The sequence below is a fragment of the Euprymna scolopes genome, chromosome 12 (genome assembly GCF_053919585.1).
Source record: "Euprymna scolopes isolate OS-2025 chromosome 12, ASM5391958v1, whole genome shotgun sequence".
Lineage (NCBI taxonomy): Eukaryota > Metazoa > Mollusca > Cephalopoda > Sepiida > Sepiolidae > Euprymna > Euprymna scolopes.
Window position 1 is genome coordinate 153939937 of NC_136493.1, and position 19793 is coordinate 153959729.

A 19793-nucleotide genomic window follows, 5' to 3' on the forward strand; every position below is an offset into this window, starting at 1 on the left:
GTGTGTGTGTGTTCGTTCCTTATGAAATCAGAAACTTATTTATTCATATATGCTTATCAAATATCGAGCTTCTAATAAAAAAAAAATAAAATTGGTAAGGATAAAGAATGGAAAATATATGCAAGTCTTGGAGTCGGAACTGATCTAATCCAACACATCAAATGTTGCACTCACAAAAGAGTTCGGGTTAATCTTGTATTTCAAGAATTACCTGAATATATGTCGACACTCACAAGAGATTCATTATAGAAATAATTATTTCAATTACCTTCCATATTCGAATATTCTGGAGCATGATGGGGTCTGCACATCATTCTTGTGCACCCAACCACGTTGTTTCCTCCGCAGAAGCAACGGTTGCAATCGTCCTTGAATGTATCACCTTTCTTGTACAGTTTTCCTTTGTGTTCACAGGTGTCTTGGCCATCTGGAAAAAATACAGAATAAACATAAAACAGAAAAAAATTTTAAACATGAAAGATTATATATATATACTAGCTGTACCCGGCCACGCGTTGCTGTGGCTCAGTTTATTAAAATGGAACACGTGAAAGTTTGATTCTTTTTTTCAAGAGAATGTACAAATTATTTTTTTTTTTTAACAGATGTTAAGAAAATAAACAGAAAAATACTTCCATCATTAATTATGCAAAAAAATAAATAAAATGTTGATTTAGTGTTTCAATATGCTTATAAATTACGATAAAACTTGCTGAGAATGCACTGTTTTACGGTTGTTGTAAAAATGGAACGGAAACTTAAATTTCGCTTCATTTTAATTTTTCTTAATTTTTTAAGTGTGCCCCCCCCAAACGAATATAATCAAAACAGTAACATTCAACAATTGTACTTTATGTATATAAAACACAAAATATTTATTAAAAAAAAAATTTTTTTTTAAAAAGTTAATAACGAAAGGGAAATAATTCCATTTTTTAAACGAAAAAGTCAGTTTACCTAACTTACTGTATTAATGCTATTTTTTTTAAGCAAGAAAAAAAAAAAAGGTAAATATCCAGATACGCTACTACAGAACACCGACCACTCTAATTTGTTTTTGTATAGGTAATTGAGGTCGCTGACAACGAATCTGATAGTCAAACTTCGGGCAAATTTACCGTTTGCATGGTATTTACCCCTGAACCCACGAACTTCTTTCCACCATTTTGCAGCTTCCGTTTATGCTGCACGCTGTAGCATAAACGACGGCTTCACCAACGTTGGGGGGGAGGGGATTTTTTTTTCCAGGACATAGAATTTTCCAATTTTCAAAAATAGATTATAGCGCTTTTTGGGTGGAAAATTTAAAATTAGCTGAAAAAGAAATAAAATAAGAAAAGGAAAGCACACCAAGTTTGAGTAGGGGGGGTTAATTTATCTGTTTTTTTTTTTACTTGGAACATCGAATTTTCAAATTTTCCGTAAGTAACGCACCGACATTTACCAATTAGAACACTATTTAACATTTTCCGAAGATTTTACTTTGTACATGGGGGGGGGGCGGATGTGATGTTGGGGCACGCGCGTGCCCCAACATCAGATCCCCCCCCAAAAAAAAACAAATTAGAGTGGTCGGTGGGGTTTGTATTACTGTACACATAGATTCGAAAACGTTGTTAAAAAACAAATATATAACAAATAAATGTTATCAAAGGCAAGATAAGTTACTTTTCTACCAAACCGGATATATTTTTCGTGGTTTTATTCAATGTAACATGTTTATTCAGCTCGAAAAACATACAGTGTTTACCGATGTATTGGAACATTCAAGATGGAGTCTGATTCTCTCTTTAACACGGTAAGTTTGGGAAAAGATGTTATAAATAAAAAACCGGATAAAATACTGTTAAAAACTCGCTCAATACATGTTACTGTGACATAGGTTGACATATATTCGGCGGGTTTTTAATAGTATTTTGTATAGTTTTTTTTTATTTACAACACCTTTTTCCAAACTTACGGTGTTAAAGAGGGTGTGAGACGCCATCTTGAATTTTCGAAAACATCGGTAAATACTGTATGTTTTTCGATCTGAATAAATATGTTACATTGAATAAAAACACGAAAAATATATCCAGTTTGGCAGAAAAGTAACGTATCTTGCCTTTGATAACATTTATTTGTTATATATTTGTTCCCCCCCCCCCAAACAAATTAGAGTGGTCGGTGTTCTGTAGTAGCGTATCTGGATATTTACCAAAAAAAAAACAATATTTAGGTTTGGCTATAAATTCCTAAACTCATTTCACCTTAAATAATTTAGGTGACTGAAATAGGAATCTAATTGAATCTTTAATTTCCTGAATAGTAACCGATAATTCATTTTTCTTCGAGTTATATCGAATACATTAATACGGACTTTAGGGGCTTTTTTCGTAATGTTACTGTAAAAATTATTTTTTATTGTTACAAATTACGATGCTTTAAAAAAAAGCAAAAATAAATTCTTGCGTTTTTTACTTACTACTGAAAACCATAACTTTAGTAAAGGTATTTTTTGTTTAAACAAAATAAAACATTTTAACTAAGAGTTAAGTAAAAATAATTAGTTCATTATATTCTGCGATCATTATTTGAAAAATACTACAATTTTCATTAAAATTCGTTAATTTCCTGATTTTTGGTGAATTTTTAAGTAAAGGAAGGAGTCAAAATGTGTATACACTTTGAGCGTCGTCATTCATTTTGAGACCACGTGTAGTTAATTTAAATATCCAGTTTGGCAGAAAAGTAACTTATCTTGCCTTTGATAACATTTATTTGTTATGTATTTGTTTTTTGACAACTTTTTCGAATCTATGTGTACAGTAATACAAACCCAAACTTCGGAGGTTGGAATGCCCCCACCCCACCCCTAAAATGTACTTGGAAAAATCGATTTTATAGTGAGATTTAAGAATGGTTAGTCGAAAAAAAGGTGAAAAACAAAACAAATAATCAATAAATAATTGTTACCAAAGACAATAAATGCTACTTTTTTTTTTTTACTTACATTGAATATTTTCAAGCACTTTTCTAATGCGGGTGTGTGGGTGCCAAATACCTCCAGATTTTCTAGAATTTCCCGCTAGATTGTAACCGAAATCTCCAGATATAGCAAGAAAACTGCTAAATTGTAACACTGGTCACGTGACAGGAAGTGGTAATAAATAATTGTCCCTAAATAAAAAAAATGGCCTCTCGATACAAAGAAATCAACCTATTTATCATAGAAAAATTAAGTATAATGTTATAATAAAAAAGAAATATATAAAAACACACATGAATATAGTAAACATATTATACCAAAACGTGGAAGCTATCCGTCCAGTGGTTTTTTAGACAATTAATTCCGAACGAACCAACATTTACATTTATATATATATATATATATATATATATATATATATATATATATATATATATATATATATATATCCCTAAGCTCTAATTGTATGTTTAACAAACATAAATTAGATAAAAGGGGCAAATAAGGGGTTGGGCAGAAAAAAATCCCTATCGAGACGTCTTTCAGCCAACTCTTTTCAAGATTAACATTGGCAACGAGGGAGAAAACATCGTTTAAAAACGTGGTCAAAAGACTACAAATCATTAGCGAAGGTAAAAATAAAATTGTATGGGGAATAGGAGAAAAGGAAACCATCTCAACGAATACCTTACGACTCAATATGATATGGTTGTTTATTGGTTTAACGGTCAGTGTGAAGCCGACTACGGGGGCCATACTCTTCAATGTTTGGAGGTTAGAATTTCCCAACATGTCCCCCCTTCGATACGTAGGCACAAAAAAAATGGCCGACATCCGGGCGTTTACAAGATCATAAGTCGGCCATTGGTGAACATTTATTACAGTGCCAGATCTGTACTGACAGATACACGGATTAAACTTTCTTGATTTTACACAGAGCGTGCTCGAGAATTCACTTAAAAATTTTCGAGGCAGTATCCATTAATTTACGCCAACCATCTCTGTGTAAACAAAGAGAACATACCCATAATTTGAAACTTATAGGAATTCTTTTTTTTTTTTTTTTTTGAGATTGTTTCCTTTTCCCCTATTCCCCGTACAGTTTTTTTTTTACCCTCGCTAATAATTGATGGTCTTTTAACCACGTTTTTAAACGATGTTTTCTCCCCCGTTGCCAACGTTAATCTTGAAAAGGGTTGGCTGAAAGACGTCTCGATAGGTTTTTTTCTGCCCCGCCCCTTATTTATCACTTTTATCTAATTTATGTTTTTACAATTAGAGCTTAGGAGAAGTATTCTTTGGAAGTGTATTTTGGTTTTCTTTTTGAAATTTTCTTCTTTAATGGGTTGTGTTTAAACTATAGAAAAAAAAACCCCAAAAAACTAAACCCTCAACAATTAATGGCACTACGTTCGGTGTTATTCAAATGTTTATATATATATATATATATATATATATATATATATATATATATATATATATATATATATATATAAAAATATATATATATATATATATATATATATATATATATATATAATAGGAAGTCCATTCGATATTAAGAATTTAAAATTTAACCGTTGAAAAGAGCAGACAAGTGCAAAATTTATTTAAATATACATATCTATTTATTAAAAGTAAATTCAAATTTATTTTTTTATTTTTTCGAATAGTAAAATATTCTTCGTCAGGAAATACAGACAGTTTTGTGTGTGTGTGTATATATATGTGTGTGTGTGTGTGTCATGCTAGAGGTAATGCCTGGCACGTCCTCAGAAGTTGGAAATTGCGACTGAATAACATTTAAATGTTTAATAATAGCGTGAAGCGCCGGTCGTACGCATGTGTCAAAATAATAATAGGAAATCCACTGTCTAAAAAGTAATTAATGTTAAGAATTTAAAATTTTGAATTTCATTTTAATAAATATATGCTTATTAAAATAACTTTTTGCATTTGTCTGTTTTTTTTCTAACAGTTAAATTGTAAAAATATATATGTGTATGTGCGTACATCAGTGTGTGTGTGTGTGTGTGTGTGTGTGTGTGTGTGTGTGTGTGTGTGTGTGTGTGTGTGTGTGTGTGTGTTATGACGAAATTTACTTTTGTAATAAAATTTGTTATTGGGAGGTAGCAATTACTTTTTTATTTGAATGCGATGTGTGTAGATGCGTGTTCGCGCGAGCGTGTGTGCGCGAACGCGTGTGTGTATATTGGTAAAAGAAGCGTTATTTCTTATTACTGAAGTTTATGTGAGATGGAGTAGAAGTAAATGTTTAATGTCATAATTAAATTACTTTTTAAATAGGATTTTATTACATGTGAATTTACTAAGAATTTTGAAGGCTTTCTATCGGACAGTTTAAAATGCTTCCAAATAACTTTCGAAATTCTGGAGATGATGATTTAATTTAAATTATCAACGAAAAAAAAAATAACATGGCTAAATTTTAATGCCTGGTCAATGATGTGCATGCGTGCGTGCGTGTGTGTGCATGTGTGCATGTGTGTATGTGTGTGTGTGTGTGTGAGTTCGTTCCCTGTGGACTCGGAAACGAATGGGCCAAATTTTTGGAAATTTCACACAAATATACTTTACTTGTCTGGCAGTGTTCCTAGCTAGGATTTGTATCAGAATGTCCCCGATAGGTATCAAAAATCGATTATCGAAAACATCAGATAAAAGAAGGAACAGTTCGATTCTGATACAACCTAACATAACAAGTGCATTTTAAAAGTTTTATAACTGCACAAGCAGAAAGGCCCCTCGTATAAAATCAACAGTAGGTTATTTGATAAAACGAAACAGATTTGTCAATGTGCAAAAGTTTTTGTTTTAAAATCTTGGACTTTGGAATCTAACAGATTTGTTATTTATTCATATGTGTGTGTGTGTGTGTGAGAGAGAGAGAGAGAGAGAGAGAGAGAGAGAGAGAGAGAGAGAGAGAGAGAGAGAGAGAGAGTTCTTATGAAATCGGAGACTTATTTATTCATATATGCTTTGTTATGTGCTAACAAACATCGATTTTCTGATTTAAAAAAAAAATGGTAAGGATAAAGAATGGAAAATATATGCAAGTCTTGGAGTCGAAACTGATCTAATCCAACACATCAAATATTGCACACACAAAATGGATCGGGTTAGTCTTGTATTTCAAGAATTACCCGAACGTATGTCGGCACTCACAAGAGATTCATTATAAAAATAATTATTTCAATTACCTTCCATATTCGAGTATTCTGGAGCATGATGGGGTCTGCACATCATTTTTGTGCACCCGACCATGTTGTTTCCTCCGCAGAAGCAATGGTTGCAATCGTCCATGAATCTATCACCTTTCTGGTACAATTTTCCTTTGTGTTCGCAGGTGTCTTGGCCAGCTGGAAAAAATACAGAAGAAACGCATAACAGAAGAAACATTTCCACATAAAAGATCATTCATATATATATATATATATATATATATATATATATATATATATATAATTATTTCTTTTTACTATAATAATTAAATACCTACAGACACTAGTGTTTCATCCTTTCGGGATTCTTCAGTGCAGGGTGTCACGATTACTACCAGTCGAACGATTCGAACCCCGCGACATCTCTGGCTCGATTAGCGGAGGCCGTATCCATTCGGCTACCATTAACCGTGTGAAATAGCGTTGAATTTTAAACATTTTAATTTAAATGTTCATTACGTCAGACAGACAGTGATCAAATCATTATACGATGATCTACGCATAAGAGCTAAATTGACCGACTTTTAATTCAACTGAAAGTGCTCAACGATAAGAAACGAATTTCTTAAAGGGGCTGTAATTTTTTCTATAATTATTTTTAATACCTCCAGACACTACTGTTTCATTCTTTTCGGGATTCATCAGTGTATGGAGTAATGATTACAGGCGGTCGGGAGATTCAAACTCGACCATGAAACCATCTATGACTTCAAGTAACACAGCAAACGTTAATGCGACAAATACAGTTGAAATTAATATTTATATAAATGTTAAGACAGCAAGAGTGATCTTATGGTTATAACATCAAGATCTGCACATTTCAGTGAGCGATTTAAATTTTAACTTAGAGCCTTTTATTATATACTAGCGAGGGGTACCCGGCGTTGCCCGAGTGTTTGGAGGTGTGTGTGAAAACTCCGGGGGGGGGGAGGTTAAAATTAAAAAAAATGTTTTGGTAGGTAAGTATGAGGATCAAACCCGAACCGTTGAGGCAAAGTTGGAAATTAAAGTGGAGAAAAAAAAAGAGTGCGACGGTTTTAACCATTGGGGTACCGCGGGATGCTAACGGGAACACGTTTGAATTTATTTAAATATTTGGATTTGGAAGGTGCACGTTTTAATGCCTTAATGAGGTCAAGTTTGACTGCGGGATAGTATTTAATTTACTGCGGGAACGCTTTTTTTTATTTTTATTTTCCCAAGATGTTATAGGAAAAAGACTAACCCACATGCGGCGAGCGACAAATGTTGAATATTTACCTTCCCAAAGTCGAGCAAATTAAATAGACGGGCGAGCTTCGTTGTTAACTCTGAGATATTACGATTTATATGTGATATAAAAAGTTTTAAAAAGTTGTGAACCGACTGACCGCTTCTCTGAAAAAAAGCCTTTTGTAGACATACAGAAAAAGCGAACACACAAACATACATTTTCGCTTTTATAGTTATAGATTGATAGATAAATCTCCATTTAAAGTATCCGTATATACTTTTCGATCTCCTTTTATGTGTGAGTGTGAATGTGTGTGTGTGTGTGTGTGTGAAAGAAAAAGAGAATGCGTGTGTGTGTGTGTGTGTGTGTGAGAGAGAGAGAGAGAATGTGAATGTGTGTGTGTGTGTGTGTGTGTGTGTGTGTGTGTGTGTGTGTGTGTGTGTGTGTGTGTAAAAGAATCAAATCAGTCAATCATAGATATTAAACAATGTGTATGTTAGAATGGTGTGCGGGTTATGTTTTTAATTTAACAAAAATAAATAAATGAATTGTTTACGAATGAACCGAAATGCATTATGGTGAAATTTACTTTTTTAATAAAAAAACGTATTTGTTATAAAGAGGTAGCAATTACTTTTTTCTTTATTTAAATGCGGTATGTGTGTGTATGTATGTGTATGCGTGTGTGAGAGAAAGAAAAACAGTGTGTGTGCGCGCACGTGTGTGTGCGTAGGATTGAAACCGCTATCTACAGACAATGTTCACCTGGAACCGCAGAAACCCAACGCCTCTTTTTTTTTTTTTTTTTTTTTTACACAGTGATCACCACTTATCAAGGCCCGGAAGCCACTCAGGGATAAGGGTTATTGCAAGTACATCACGTTAGTGAGGAGATTTTATGAAGTGTTTAATTAGGGGGGCGGTTCATTAGGAATTTGTTAACATTAGACTTGAAGACATCCAAGTTGTAGTCCGGAGGGAAGCAGGCAGACGGAACAGAGTTCCACAGGCGTGCAGTTCTAAGAAAGAAGCTTTGCTCATGAAATCCGCGTTTTGATTTAGGCACAGATATAGAGTGGGGGAAATTTTTCACAGTGGATTCAGCTAGACGGGTGATTTTCGTGAAAGTTTGGCGAGGGGGGACCAGGGATTGGAGTTCAGACGAGCACCTGCCATGAAAATAACGATAAAACAAGGATAGGCTCGCAACGTCTCTTCTGTGGGAGAGGGGTTGCAGGGTAGAGAAAAGGGCATCCCCCACTAAACCACGAAGTCTATTTTGTACTCTGTCAAGGCATGATAGGCTGTTTTTGGCAGCTCCTGCCTAGATATGGCAACAGTATTCCATCCTTGGCCGTACTTGGCTTTTATATAGATAGAGAATTGCATCAGTAGTGAAATATCTTCTGGAGCGGTAGAAGGATCCCACCATCTTTCCAGCGACCTTGGCAACAGACTTGATGTACGTGTTCCATTTCAGATCAGACGTAAAGGTCTCTATGTGTGGTGCAGTGGATAAAGATGCTGAGTCTCTACGGTTCCAGGTGAACATTGTCTAAAGATAGTGGTTTCAATCCTACCTAAGTAGGCCAGAGGATTAATTAGTCGAAACGTGGTGAAGCAACAACAACTATGAAGTTGAGGATAACAGTCCACAAAAGAATAAATACACAAATTATGAAATCTCAAAGGATTTAAAAAAAAATCAAAAATAAAATACAAGCTCGTTATTCTTTTTCCAAAACACAGGTTTTCATTTTCATTTTCAAGATAAAATTTTAAATCGGTAAAATACTCTTGCATCGACGTTATAGAATATATCGTTTTCTTTTTTTTTTTTTTTATATTCGAAAAAAATAAATTTCTCGACTCTGTTAACAATCTTCTGACTATGAGAGGTAGTAAGTTTCAAAGGTTATTGAATGGTCCATCTTGCGTGCTTCCATCTCAAGATGGACGACACAGCAACCTTGCATTCTGCACGATCACTTTTATACCATGTTGACATCGAACAACTTGAATTAAGAAAGAATTTCACCTCATACTTAACACAAATTCTAATTTGACCAATCAGAATCTCGCATCTAGAATCAACCTAGCAGATGTTGGCAATGGCGACAGGATTACTATAGAAATTGTGTTATTACAGAAGTTACCTTCAAGATTTGAATACTGTCCAGAAGGACGGGGTCTGCACAGCATTTTTGTGCAACCAACTACGTCGTTTCCGCCACAGAAACAGTAATTACAATCGTCCATGAATCCATCGCCTTTCTTGTATGTTTTTCCTTTGTGATCACAAGTGTCTTTGTCAACTGCAAAGAAAACACAGAATATATATATATATATATATATATATATATATATATATATATATATAGTTATCGACATAGAGTACTGCTTCGTTGTATCAAAACTCGTCAGTGCCGCTAGTCTAGCACATCTCCCAAGCCGAGGATTGAACCTAGTCTACCCACCGACTCACGGGAGCAGTGTCCACAAATAACCTCGACAAATGTCTATTTTAAACAAACATTCGTTCAACATATATATATATATATATATATATATATATATATATATATATATATATATGTTGGACGAATATAAGAAGCCTAAATGAAAACCGTAATTTAAAATTTATTTTTCAACAGAATACCTCAAACTAAGATAATTAATCCTTATTCCGCGGAGTTTCAAAGAATGCAAAATTTTCATTGTTTATTGCTGATTTTAGCATTGTATGAAACTGCATTGTATGAAACTGCATTATGTGGCGACAAGGTTTGAATTACACTACAAAACTCGTGTAGTGAGTTCAATCTTGGCTGCAGCCGCGCTGAATGAATGGATGGATGGATGGATGGAACTTTGTTTGAGGTATTCTGTTGAAAAATAAATTTTGATAGTAAGTTTTAATTTACAGGTTTTATTTATACTTCTTTTGTCAAGCTCTGTTTCCGATTCCGTACTGAGTTTTTTTATTTGGTTGGGATTAATATATAAATATTAAATAATATATATATATATATATATATATAACATCACTGTTACATCCAACAATGTGAAATCCTCTCAACTTGTGTTAAAAGGACTACCCAGACGTTGACTACTTCCTAATCCAGCAAGCAAGGCCACTCGACGTTGTCCGGTCCACAATCTGGTTACAAAGAGCGGGGGAAATTATTAATAGTGGTTTCAGTTAGACGAGTGTTTTTCGGGACCATAGATTGGAGTCCAGACGAGCACTTGCCATGAAAATAGCGATAAAACAGATATAGGCTCGCAACGTTTCTTCTGTGAGAAAGAGGTTGCAGGGGAGAGAAAAGTGCATCCCCTACTTGGCCACGAAGTCTATTTTGAACGTTGTCATGGCAGGATAAGCTACTTCTAGCAGCTCCTGCCCAGATGTGGCAACAATACTCCATACTTGGGCATATTTGGCTCTTATACAGGTAGAAACGTACACCTTGCTTGGGGTGAAAAAAGAATAAGAGAAATAAACAAGAAAATGCATTTTAGAAATTGCAAAAGACAATTCAAACCCGACGGGCAATAGCGATTGTAAAAGTTAAAGATTGCAAGAAACAGTGAGCATAGACAGATAGAAATCCAGAAAATATTTTTAAATAGAAAAGGTTATATTTTACCTGCCAAAGCAATGGCGATGAGACAGGCGAAAACGATTGCTCGTAGCATGATTGAATGTGTGCAGCCAAATAAAGACAATTGCCAATTAAAAATGCTTTCAAAAGACAGGTTTTTATAGTCAATCATGTCCTACTGTTTTCTTCTTTTTTTATCGCCTTCGCGTGAAAAGCGATCAGCTGTCATCTTCTCATAAATTCTTTTGTTTTTATCAAAATCAGTAAAATGCCATCTGCAACTATTCTCAAATTGGTTAGGCGACAAATACACACACACACACACACACACACACACACGCACACACGCACATACACACACACATATAGTCTTTGAAGTTTTTAAGCTTTAAAACTATACAAAAAAATATTTTTTATCATTCGTTAGAAAACCATCTAGTCAGTAAGTCATTTAATCACCTGCAATCACTGTACCAAATCGCTCTCGAATTTACTATAGTACTAATAATTTATTTTTTAAGGGATCATCAGTTGTTTACCATTAAACACTGTTTCGGGGATTTAAAAACAAAACAGTATATTACATCATGGCTCCCCAGCAGTGTTGATCAAACACCACCTCCCTTAATCTTAGGAAGAAGACATGTTACAAACATTTGATCCAATTTCCTATTCTTAATTGCAATTACTAACCTTTTCATGCTATAAAAATGAATTTCTTACCTGTGCGAGTCATCAATTTCCAAATTAAAACCCCCCACTATGATTAGTATTTAGTATATTTACATTCTTATTTATTTAAAATTAGATATATAAAGGTTAAAAATATTTTTACATATATACATTTTTTTTTAATTTTATTTTATTTTATATATATATATATATTTATATATATATATATATATATATATATAAATTTATTATATGTAATTATAAATACATTTTATACATTGCTAATATAGTTTTGGATTTCCTTTATTAATATAGTCTGGTTAATCTTAAACGATTCAAAAGCATCAGGATAACGAACAAATGCTTTATTTAACTGTTTAAATATTTTATTTTTATCCCCACCTTGTTTTATCATCCTTATTACTAAGCTAGAAACTGGTGGTATAAAATCTGTTAATTTTAAAGTAACGCAAGCTATTCTCAAAAACTCTGACATAATGGTTCCATAAAACATAATATATATATATATATATATATATATATATATATATATATATATATATATATATATATATATATATATATATAGGCTCATTACTGTTGGGTCTCGATTTCGAATCTCGCTAAATACAGCCACTCTGAGGAGTCGTAGACGACGAAACACGTGTCAGTGGATAATTACATTTTAAAAATAATATATATACTGCTCCCCATGTGGGAGTACCAAATTGGTTAAAAGGGAAAATTATTCCCAACTCGCATTTAGGTAAAAATGCACTTTCGTAAATAATTGAATTCATTCAAAACATATCGCTAAAACCAAAACAAAAACAACATCTAAGTAAATCGCGATATATCCAGACAGTCGGCGAGATGGTCCAGGGGTAAGGGTTTAGGCTCATTACCATTGGGTCCCGATTTCGAATCTCGCTAGATACAGCCACTCTGATGAGTTGTAGACGACGAAACACGTGTCAGTGGATAATTACATTTTTAAAATAATATATATATATATATATATATTATAATAATTAAATACCTACCGACACTAGTGATTCATCCTTTCGGGAATCTTCAGTGCAGAGTGTCATGATTAACACCAGTCGATAAATTCGAACCCGGCAACAGAAGCCATCTCTGGCTTGATTAGCAAAGACTGTATCCATTCGGCTACCATTAACCGCGTGAAAATAATATTGAATTTAAACATTTTTATTTTTAAGTGTTTTTATTTCAGTCAGAGTGATCTAATCGTTATATGATGATCTATGCATAAGAGCTAAATTGACTGACTTAATTCAACTGAAAGTGCTCAATGATAAGAAACGAGTTTCTTAAATATATATATATATATATATATATATATTTATATATATATACTAGCAGGGAGACCCGACGTTGCCTGGGATTGAATGAAGATTCGCGAATGATCCACATTTCAAATAGTTTTGTTATCATCAAAATCAGTAAAATCGCCCATTTTTCAAACAGATCATTTGATTGCCTGTTCTAGTCCGAGACCCACCATATTTGAAAATATATTTGTTGTAATGAAAAGAAATAGAACAAAGTCATTGCTATTTTCCAAAGGTAGGGTAACCAGTGAAATATAACGAGGTTTATACAAGAGTGCTCAATACAGAAGTAGAGCAAGTTAAATTTTAGATTTGTCTTTACATAAGCAGTAGTTTGTTGCTACACAGTCATGAGCATGTTTCGGTCTACTAGTAATTACTAACTAGAGACCTCATCAGGCAACAACCCTCATTTTCGAAAACGGAATTCTAAATGAAGAGCGAAAATTAATCCTCAGCAAAAGAAGGCTTTTTTGTTTTTAACAGGTCGTAAGGGTGAAGATTCAGCTTCGTGGAGAACAGGGTTGAATTTGGTGCGAATTTGTTAGTTTATTTATTCTCGTATTTATTTATTTACTTATTTATCAGTGTCTTTATTCATTTTCGTGTTGATGTTAGGGGTTAGGGTTTGTGGTTGAGATAAAACATCATTAGCTACATACTACAATGATCTAACGAGTAAAAATTTGGCACCTATTGTTGACTGGCACATCCTAAAGAAAGCAAAAACTTGTCAGTCACTTAATTCACCTTGCCTTCTTTGTTTAAATGAAAAACTATTTATCACAAAATTTAAGGATAGGGATAAACTCTTAAATAAGAAACAGGAAATCTCCATAAATTGCAGACATTACAAATCGCATCTGCTCTTTCACTTGCGAATTACTCCCCAATATATTCAACTCAACACGACCCATATGCAATATCCGACAGTTGAACACCTACACATCCTAACCTCCTCAGGTCTAACATTCACGAAATCCAAAACCACACTTTTCCTGAGTAAAAACATGCATAAAATTTTAAAAAATTAAGAAAAAAATTTTTTTTAATAAGAATGACTAAATTTAACCATTATAAGTTTAAAAATGACATATATCCTGAGTTTTGCAATGATCATCATTATGAATAGTCTTTAATAAATTTACTAATACACAAATTAATAAATCAACATTAAATGAACAAACGAAATAGAAATAAATATTAGGGTGGTCCAAAAGAAACCGATTTTGTTTAAGTAAGATAAAACAAAGCTATTAAATCATGCTATCTTCTCTTTTCCTCTCCTTCTTCCCTCTTCCTTCGTATTCCCCTATTTCCCCTTTTTCCTTTTCCTTCTTCCCCATTCCATCTCCCCCTACCACCTTCCTTCCTTTCTTTTTTAAGCCTCTAACCCCTCTTCCCTCCCTTCAACCGTTCACTGGAAGCCCAAACAACATTCAACAGACCTGGATAAATTCCTAACCTCTTCTCAGATATAAGTATATTAAATTAAAATAAACTTTTTAAAAAAGGGAATTTTATGACACACTGACCATGAAAGTCTCAGACAGGCGGTGAACTACAGACAAAGGAGCTTCTCGCTTGTTGAAGATAACATTTGTATAGCTCTAGATTTGGAACCCAATCCCCTCAACTCACAAACCCTAACCCCTAACACCAACACGAAAATGAATAAAGACACTGATAAATAAGTAAATAAACAAATACAAGAAAAAATAAACTAACAAATTCGCACCAAATTCAACCCTGTTCTCTGTGAAGCTGAATCTTCACCCTTATAACCTGTTAAAAAAAGAAGAAGAAAAGCCTCCTTTTGCTGAGGATTAATTTTCGTTCTTCATTTAGAATTCCGTTTTCAAAAATGAGGGGTGTTGCCTGATGAGGTCTCTAGTTAGTAAATACTAGTAGACAGAAACATGCTCATGACTGTGTAGCAACAAACTACTGCTTATGTAAAGACAAATCTAATATATATATATATATATATATATATTTAAAAAAAAAAATTTTTTATTACATTTTCACCCCAAACAAGGCACATTGCCACTTTGGTGTAGGGGCTATTATCAGGGGAAACATCTACTGGGGTACTATGTAGGGATTTGAACAGCAAGATGTCGGTTCACGTTACACTTGAACTTCTGTACGTCAGTACAGTTGAGGCAGCAGGGACCTGGAATGGAATTCCAAAGTCTAGCAGTTCTGGGGAATAAACTACTGGAGTAGAAAGATCTTTTAGATCTAGGGATCTCTACAGTGTGGGGGTAGGATTTAGCAGCCTGTCGGGTTTGTCGAGGGTGTCTACGCCATGGGGGCACAAGTGCTTGCAGTTCGTCAGAGTATTCACCATTAAAATACTTGTAGAACAGGCAGAGGGATGCAACATTTCGTCGATGGGACAGAGGCTGAAGCTTAGATGCCAGTTCAGGGCCTATCAGATTTGCGACTCTCTTTTGAACCTTGTCAAGAGACTAATAGCAGATGCACCAGCCCAAATATGACAGCAATACTCCATACATGGGCGAATGGTGGCCTTATAGAGGTACAGGATACTTTCGGGTGTTAGTAGTTTTCTAGCACAGTAGAGAGAGCCCACCTTCCTTGCAGCGGCCCTGGCAAGGCCTTCAATGTAATTGTTCCAACTCATGTTTCCTGTGAACGTTAGGCCAAGGTTTGAAAGATGTACTTTCAGATAAAGAGTCGTTGGCCATTGCTATAGGTGGTAGAGAATATATATATATATATATATATATATATATATATATATATATATATAGTCATCCACATACAGTACTGTTTCACTGTTTCACAGCTCATCAGTGTGGCTAGACAGGCAACTAGTTCAAACCAGGATTGGAACCCGACCGCCTTTACGACAGTCAAGGCTCCTAACCATTACGCTAATCGGCTGCTGTGCGAGTCGTGAGTTTAACGATGTTTTGAAATCGTCCGAAATACTTATGCTCGATTTGTTTAAACAAAGAACGTCGCTTTATACGCTAATGGTAATTCGTGTATCACTTCCCAATATGCTCAACTTAAGATGAGGAGCATTAGATAAAGTGCTCGCTCACAAATGTGAGAGCTGAAAATACAAATATTTATTTATAAACTATATATACATATATTCCAAAGGTGGACCAGGGGTTTCATTGTATTGAATCAACCATTTGTGGTTGAATGAAATCAGTACAACTCATCAGCGACTTTGAAAAAGCTAAACAACTCGAAAATAACAAAAAGAGAAATATATATGTGGGGGGGAGGTATGCTTTTTCAATTATATTTCGCCCTTTATTTATACTAATCCTTTTATTCATGAAGCTTGATGTATGTTACATATAACTGCAGAACATATACAAACAAACGACAAAAAATATATGAAAGAAAAATGAATATATATATATATATATATATATATATATATATATATATATATATAAACTAGCATTTCAGCCCGGTGTTGCCCGGGTGTTTTGAGGTCTATGTTGAGCAAAACAACAAAAAAACGGTCAATTTTTTTAATTTTGACCCCTATTAAGACCCCCTTAACATTTATTTTTTAGGGCTCAAATAAAGTTATTAAGTTCGATCCATGTCCCAGGAACCTATATCTAAAATTTCACGTGTTTAGACCCAAAAATTGTAGGAGGAGTTAGGTAGAGTTCTCAAAGGTCAAATCGTTGAACTTTGACCCCTTAATCGACAAATTTCTGTCCGAAAACCAATCATATCGATTTTCCCAAATCTCAGTACCCTGTATATCAAATTTCGAATCTGTAGGCTTAAAATTGACAGAGTTATTGCGTAGGGAAATGTACACACACACACACACGTTTACTTTTATTTATACATATACTAGCAGGGGTGCCCGGCGTTGCTCAGGTGTTTGGAGGTGTATGCTGTGCAAAAAAAGCAAAAAAACAAAAAAAAAATGGTTAATTTTTAAAAACTTTGACCCCTATTATGACCCCTTAAAATTTATAGTTTCGGGCTCAAATCACTTTATTAAGTTAGATCCAGGTTCAAGGAACCTATATCTAAAATTTCAAGTGTCTAGACCCAAAATTGTCGGAGGAGTTTGGTAGAGTTCTTAAAGGTCAAATCGTTGAATTTGACCCCTTAACAGTCAAATTTCTGGCTGACACCCGTCACATCGATTTTCACAAATCTCAGTACCCGGTATTTCAAATTTCGAGTCTATAGACTAAAAACTGACAGAGTTATTGCGTAGGGAAATGTACACAGACAGACAGACACACAGACAGACAGACAGACACGTTCACTTTTATATATATATATATATATATATATATATATATATATATATATATATATATATATATATATATATAGGTACGAGAAAAATGAATGCTAATGCTCAAAGTGTATAAACATTTTGACCTTAATCCCTTTACTTAAAAATTCACCAAAAATCATGAAATAAACCAATTTTTATGAAATTTTCAGTATTTATTAAATAATGATCGCGGAATATAATGAACTAATTATTTTTATTTAAATAGTAGTGAAAATGTATTATTTTATTTAAACAAAATACCTTTACTAAAGTTATGGTTTTCATTAGTAAATAAAAAACGACAGAATTTATTTTTGCTTTTTTTATGTAAATAAAGCATCGTAATTTGTAACAATAAAATAAAAATAAAATAATTTTTATAGGAACATTATGAAAAAAGCCCCTGAAGCCCGCATTAATGAATTCGATATAACTCGAAGAAAAATTAATTTCTCGAACTACCAATATTATCATTGTTTATTTAATATTTTGACACAAAAAATTATAATTGCAAAAATTATTTCCACTTTTTTTTACGCTTACATTTTTAACGTAATCTTTACATGTAAGATTCTAATACTTCCATTGCATGCAAGAACGTATAATTATCAACGTAAAATAATGTCCATATAATCTTGGAAAATAAAGAAAAAAAATTAAATTGAAAAACAGGAACATAGAAAAATAATTTAATTAAAAAATGGCAAAAATTATACGACCGTTCCATCTGGGTAAGTACGGATGCGCAGAGTTGAAAAGAAAACTAGTGTTTTGCCCACCCTCCTCCTCTTTTCAACTACATGACTGTTTGTGTTTATCAACTTTAAATTTAACGTAAACATTATGATAAATTTTGACGTAAGTCTATTTTTTAGTGTGTAATTTTTTCAATGATTATAAATTGTTTTCTTAACCAATTGTAATTCTGTATTAATATTAATAAATAATGGTGCTAACTTTTTTTTTTCAAAGAATAAATTGTCAGTAGTATAATAAAGGAATTTAATTAACTTTTATGCATTTTTAAATGAAGGAAGGAGGGACTTCGACTCAAAAAAAAAAAAAACGAAGAAAAGTCGCTCGGTATGCCGGAATAAAGACATAAATTATGTCTAATTTGTCCTTCCATACATATTTCAATTTTGCCGCCAGTGTTTATTTTGATATGATGAACGAGTCTCGTACCTACTAGTGATATATTTTTGGATAATTATTACTTTTTTTGCAAAAGTTAAGTACATTTATTGTATTAATTCATCATCTTAATACTTTAACTTAATACTTAACTTGGAAATAATTCCAGAAAACTTATATTTTTCTTGCCAGAAAAATGTAAACGCGATTTTTGTCATAATGAATTTTTACGTGAAATCTAGGGTTTTTCAGATTTGAGATAAAATTATTCTATGTATTTTTTTTTTATTTCACACACTTTTTTCTTTGAGAAACTAACTTTAAACTATAATCTTTCAAATACAATGAAAAAGCACTTGAAAATTTAAAATATTATTGTTAAAAACCATACCCCATAAGGGAAGCTATCAAAATCAAGAGACGGGGTAAGATCAGCAAAGGTACTCTCCTCCTGCAGGACAACGCTCTGGTCCACAACTCGCATGTCGCCAGATCAGAAGCACGGACGTGTGGTTATGAAATCCTTCCCCATCCTCCCTATTCTCCTGATCTTGCACCCTCCGACTTTCACCTCTTTCCAGCCATGAAGTTGTTTTTGAAAGGAAAGCGTTTCCCAGATGATGCAGCCTTGATTTCTGAAGTCACGTCGTGGTTGGAGGACCAACCTGAGGTGTTGTAGAACTAATGGAGACAACGAGGGTGTTTAATTAGTGCTCAATAAAAAGAGCAAAATATTTTTTTTATTATTTGGAGTAAACAGTTACATATGGTCGCTACAAATAGCCATCTGTTTCAGTCAAAGAGACTTCATCAGACGACCTGGAACCTCTCAACGCCAAAAAGAAAAAAAAAACGATTTTTTTTTCTTTTTGGCATCGAGAGGTTCCAGGTCGCCTGATGAAGTCTCTTTGACTGAAACAGATGAAAATTTGTAGCAACCATATGTAACTGTTTACCTCAAATAATAATAATAATAATAATAATAATAATAATAATAATAATAATAATTATATATATATATATATAATGAATCACTTCACAAAGACTCATCGAAAAAAAAGATTTGGTGTTATTTACTATACAAGCATAGAATTGTTTCAGCATGTACTGACATTGTTATATGTATAGTTCTTTGAATATGTTTTTTTGATTATTCTTATATCAGTAGGTCAGTCATTAGCGCAAAAAATATACATAAAATCAAATAAAAGTTGACATTTACTTTGAAATGATAAGGAAGCATATGTTCGAACATGTTTTCCCTCACATATACACACCCACATGTACGCACGCACATATGC

General features: G+C 33.3%; 1 protein-coding gene across 4 annotated transcripts in view; it reads right to left on the reverse strand.

The window, feature by feature from the left end:
• Nucleotides 1-11233, reverse strand: part of LOC145291566 (kielin/chordin-like protein) — a 36749-nt gene extending 25516 nt beyond the window's left edge. For 2 of the 4 annotated variants that reach the window (XM_080137634.1, XM_080137632.1), the window contains exons 1-4: nucleotides 11074-11230; nucleotides 9580-9738; nucleotides 6190-6348; nucleotides 269-427 (exon numbers count right to left, since the gene is read on the reverse strand). In XM_080137634.1, the coding sequence (XP_079993760.1) occupies nucleotides 269-427; nucleotides 6190-6348; nucleotides 9580-9738; nucleotides 11074-11200 (604 nt within the window). In that variant the 5' untranslated portion in view covers nucleotides 11201-11230. Of the gene's footprint in view, nucleotides 1-268; nucleotides 428-6189; nucleotides 6349-9579; nucleotides 9739-11073 lie in introns of all 4 variants that reach the window. The other 2 variants (XM_080137633.1, XM_080137635.1) reach the window with 2 other exon arrangements.
• Between the last annotated feature and the right edge of the window lie 8560 nt (nucleotides 11234-19793).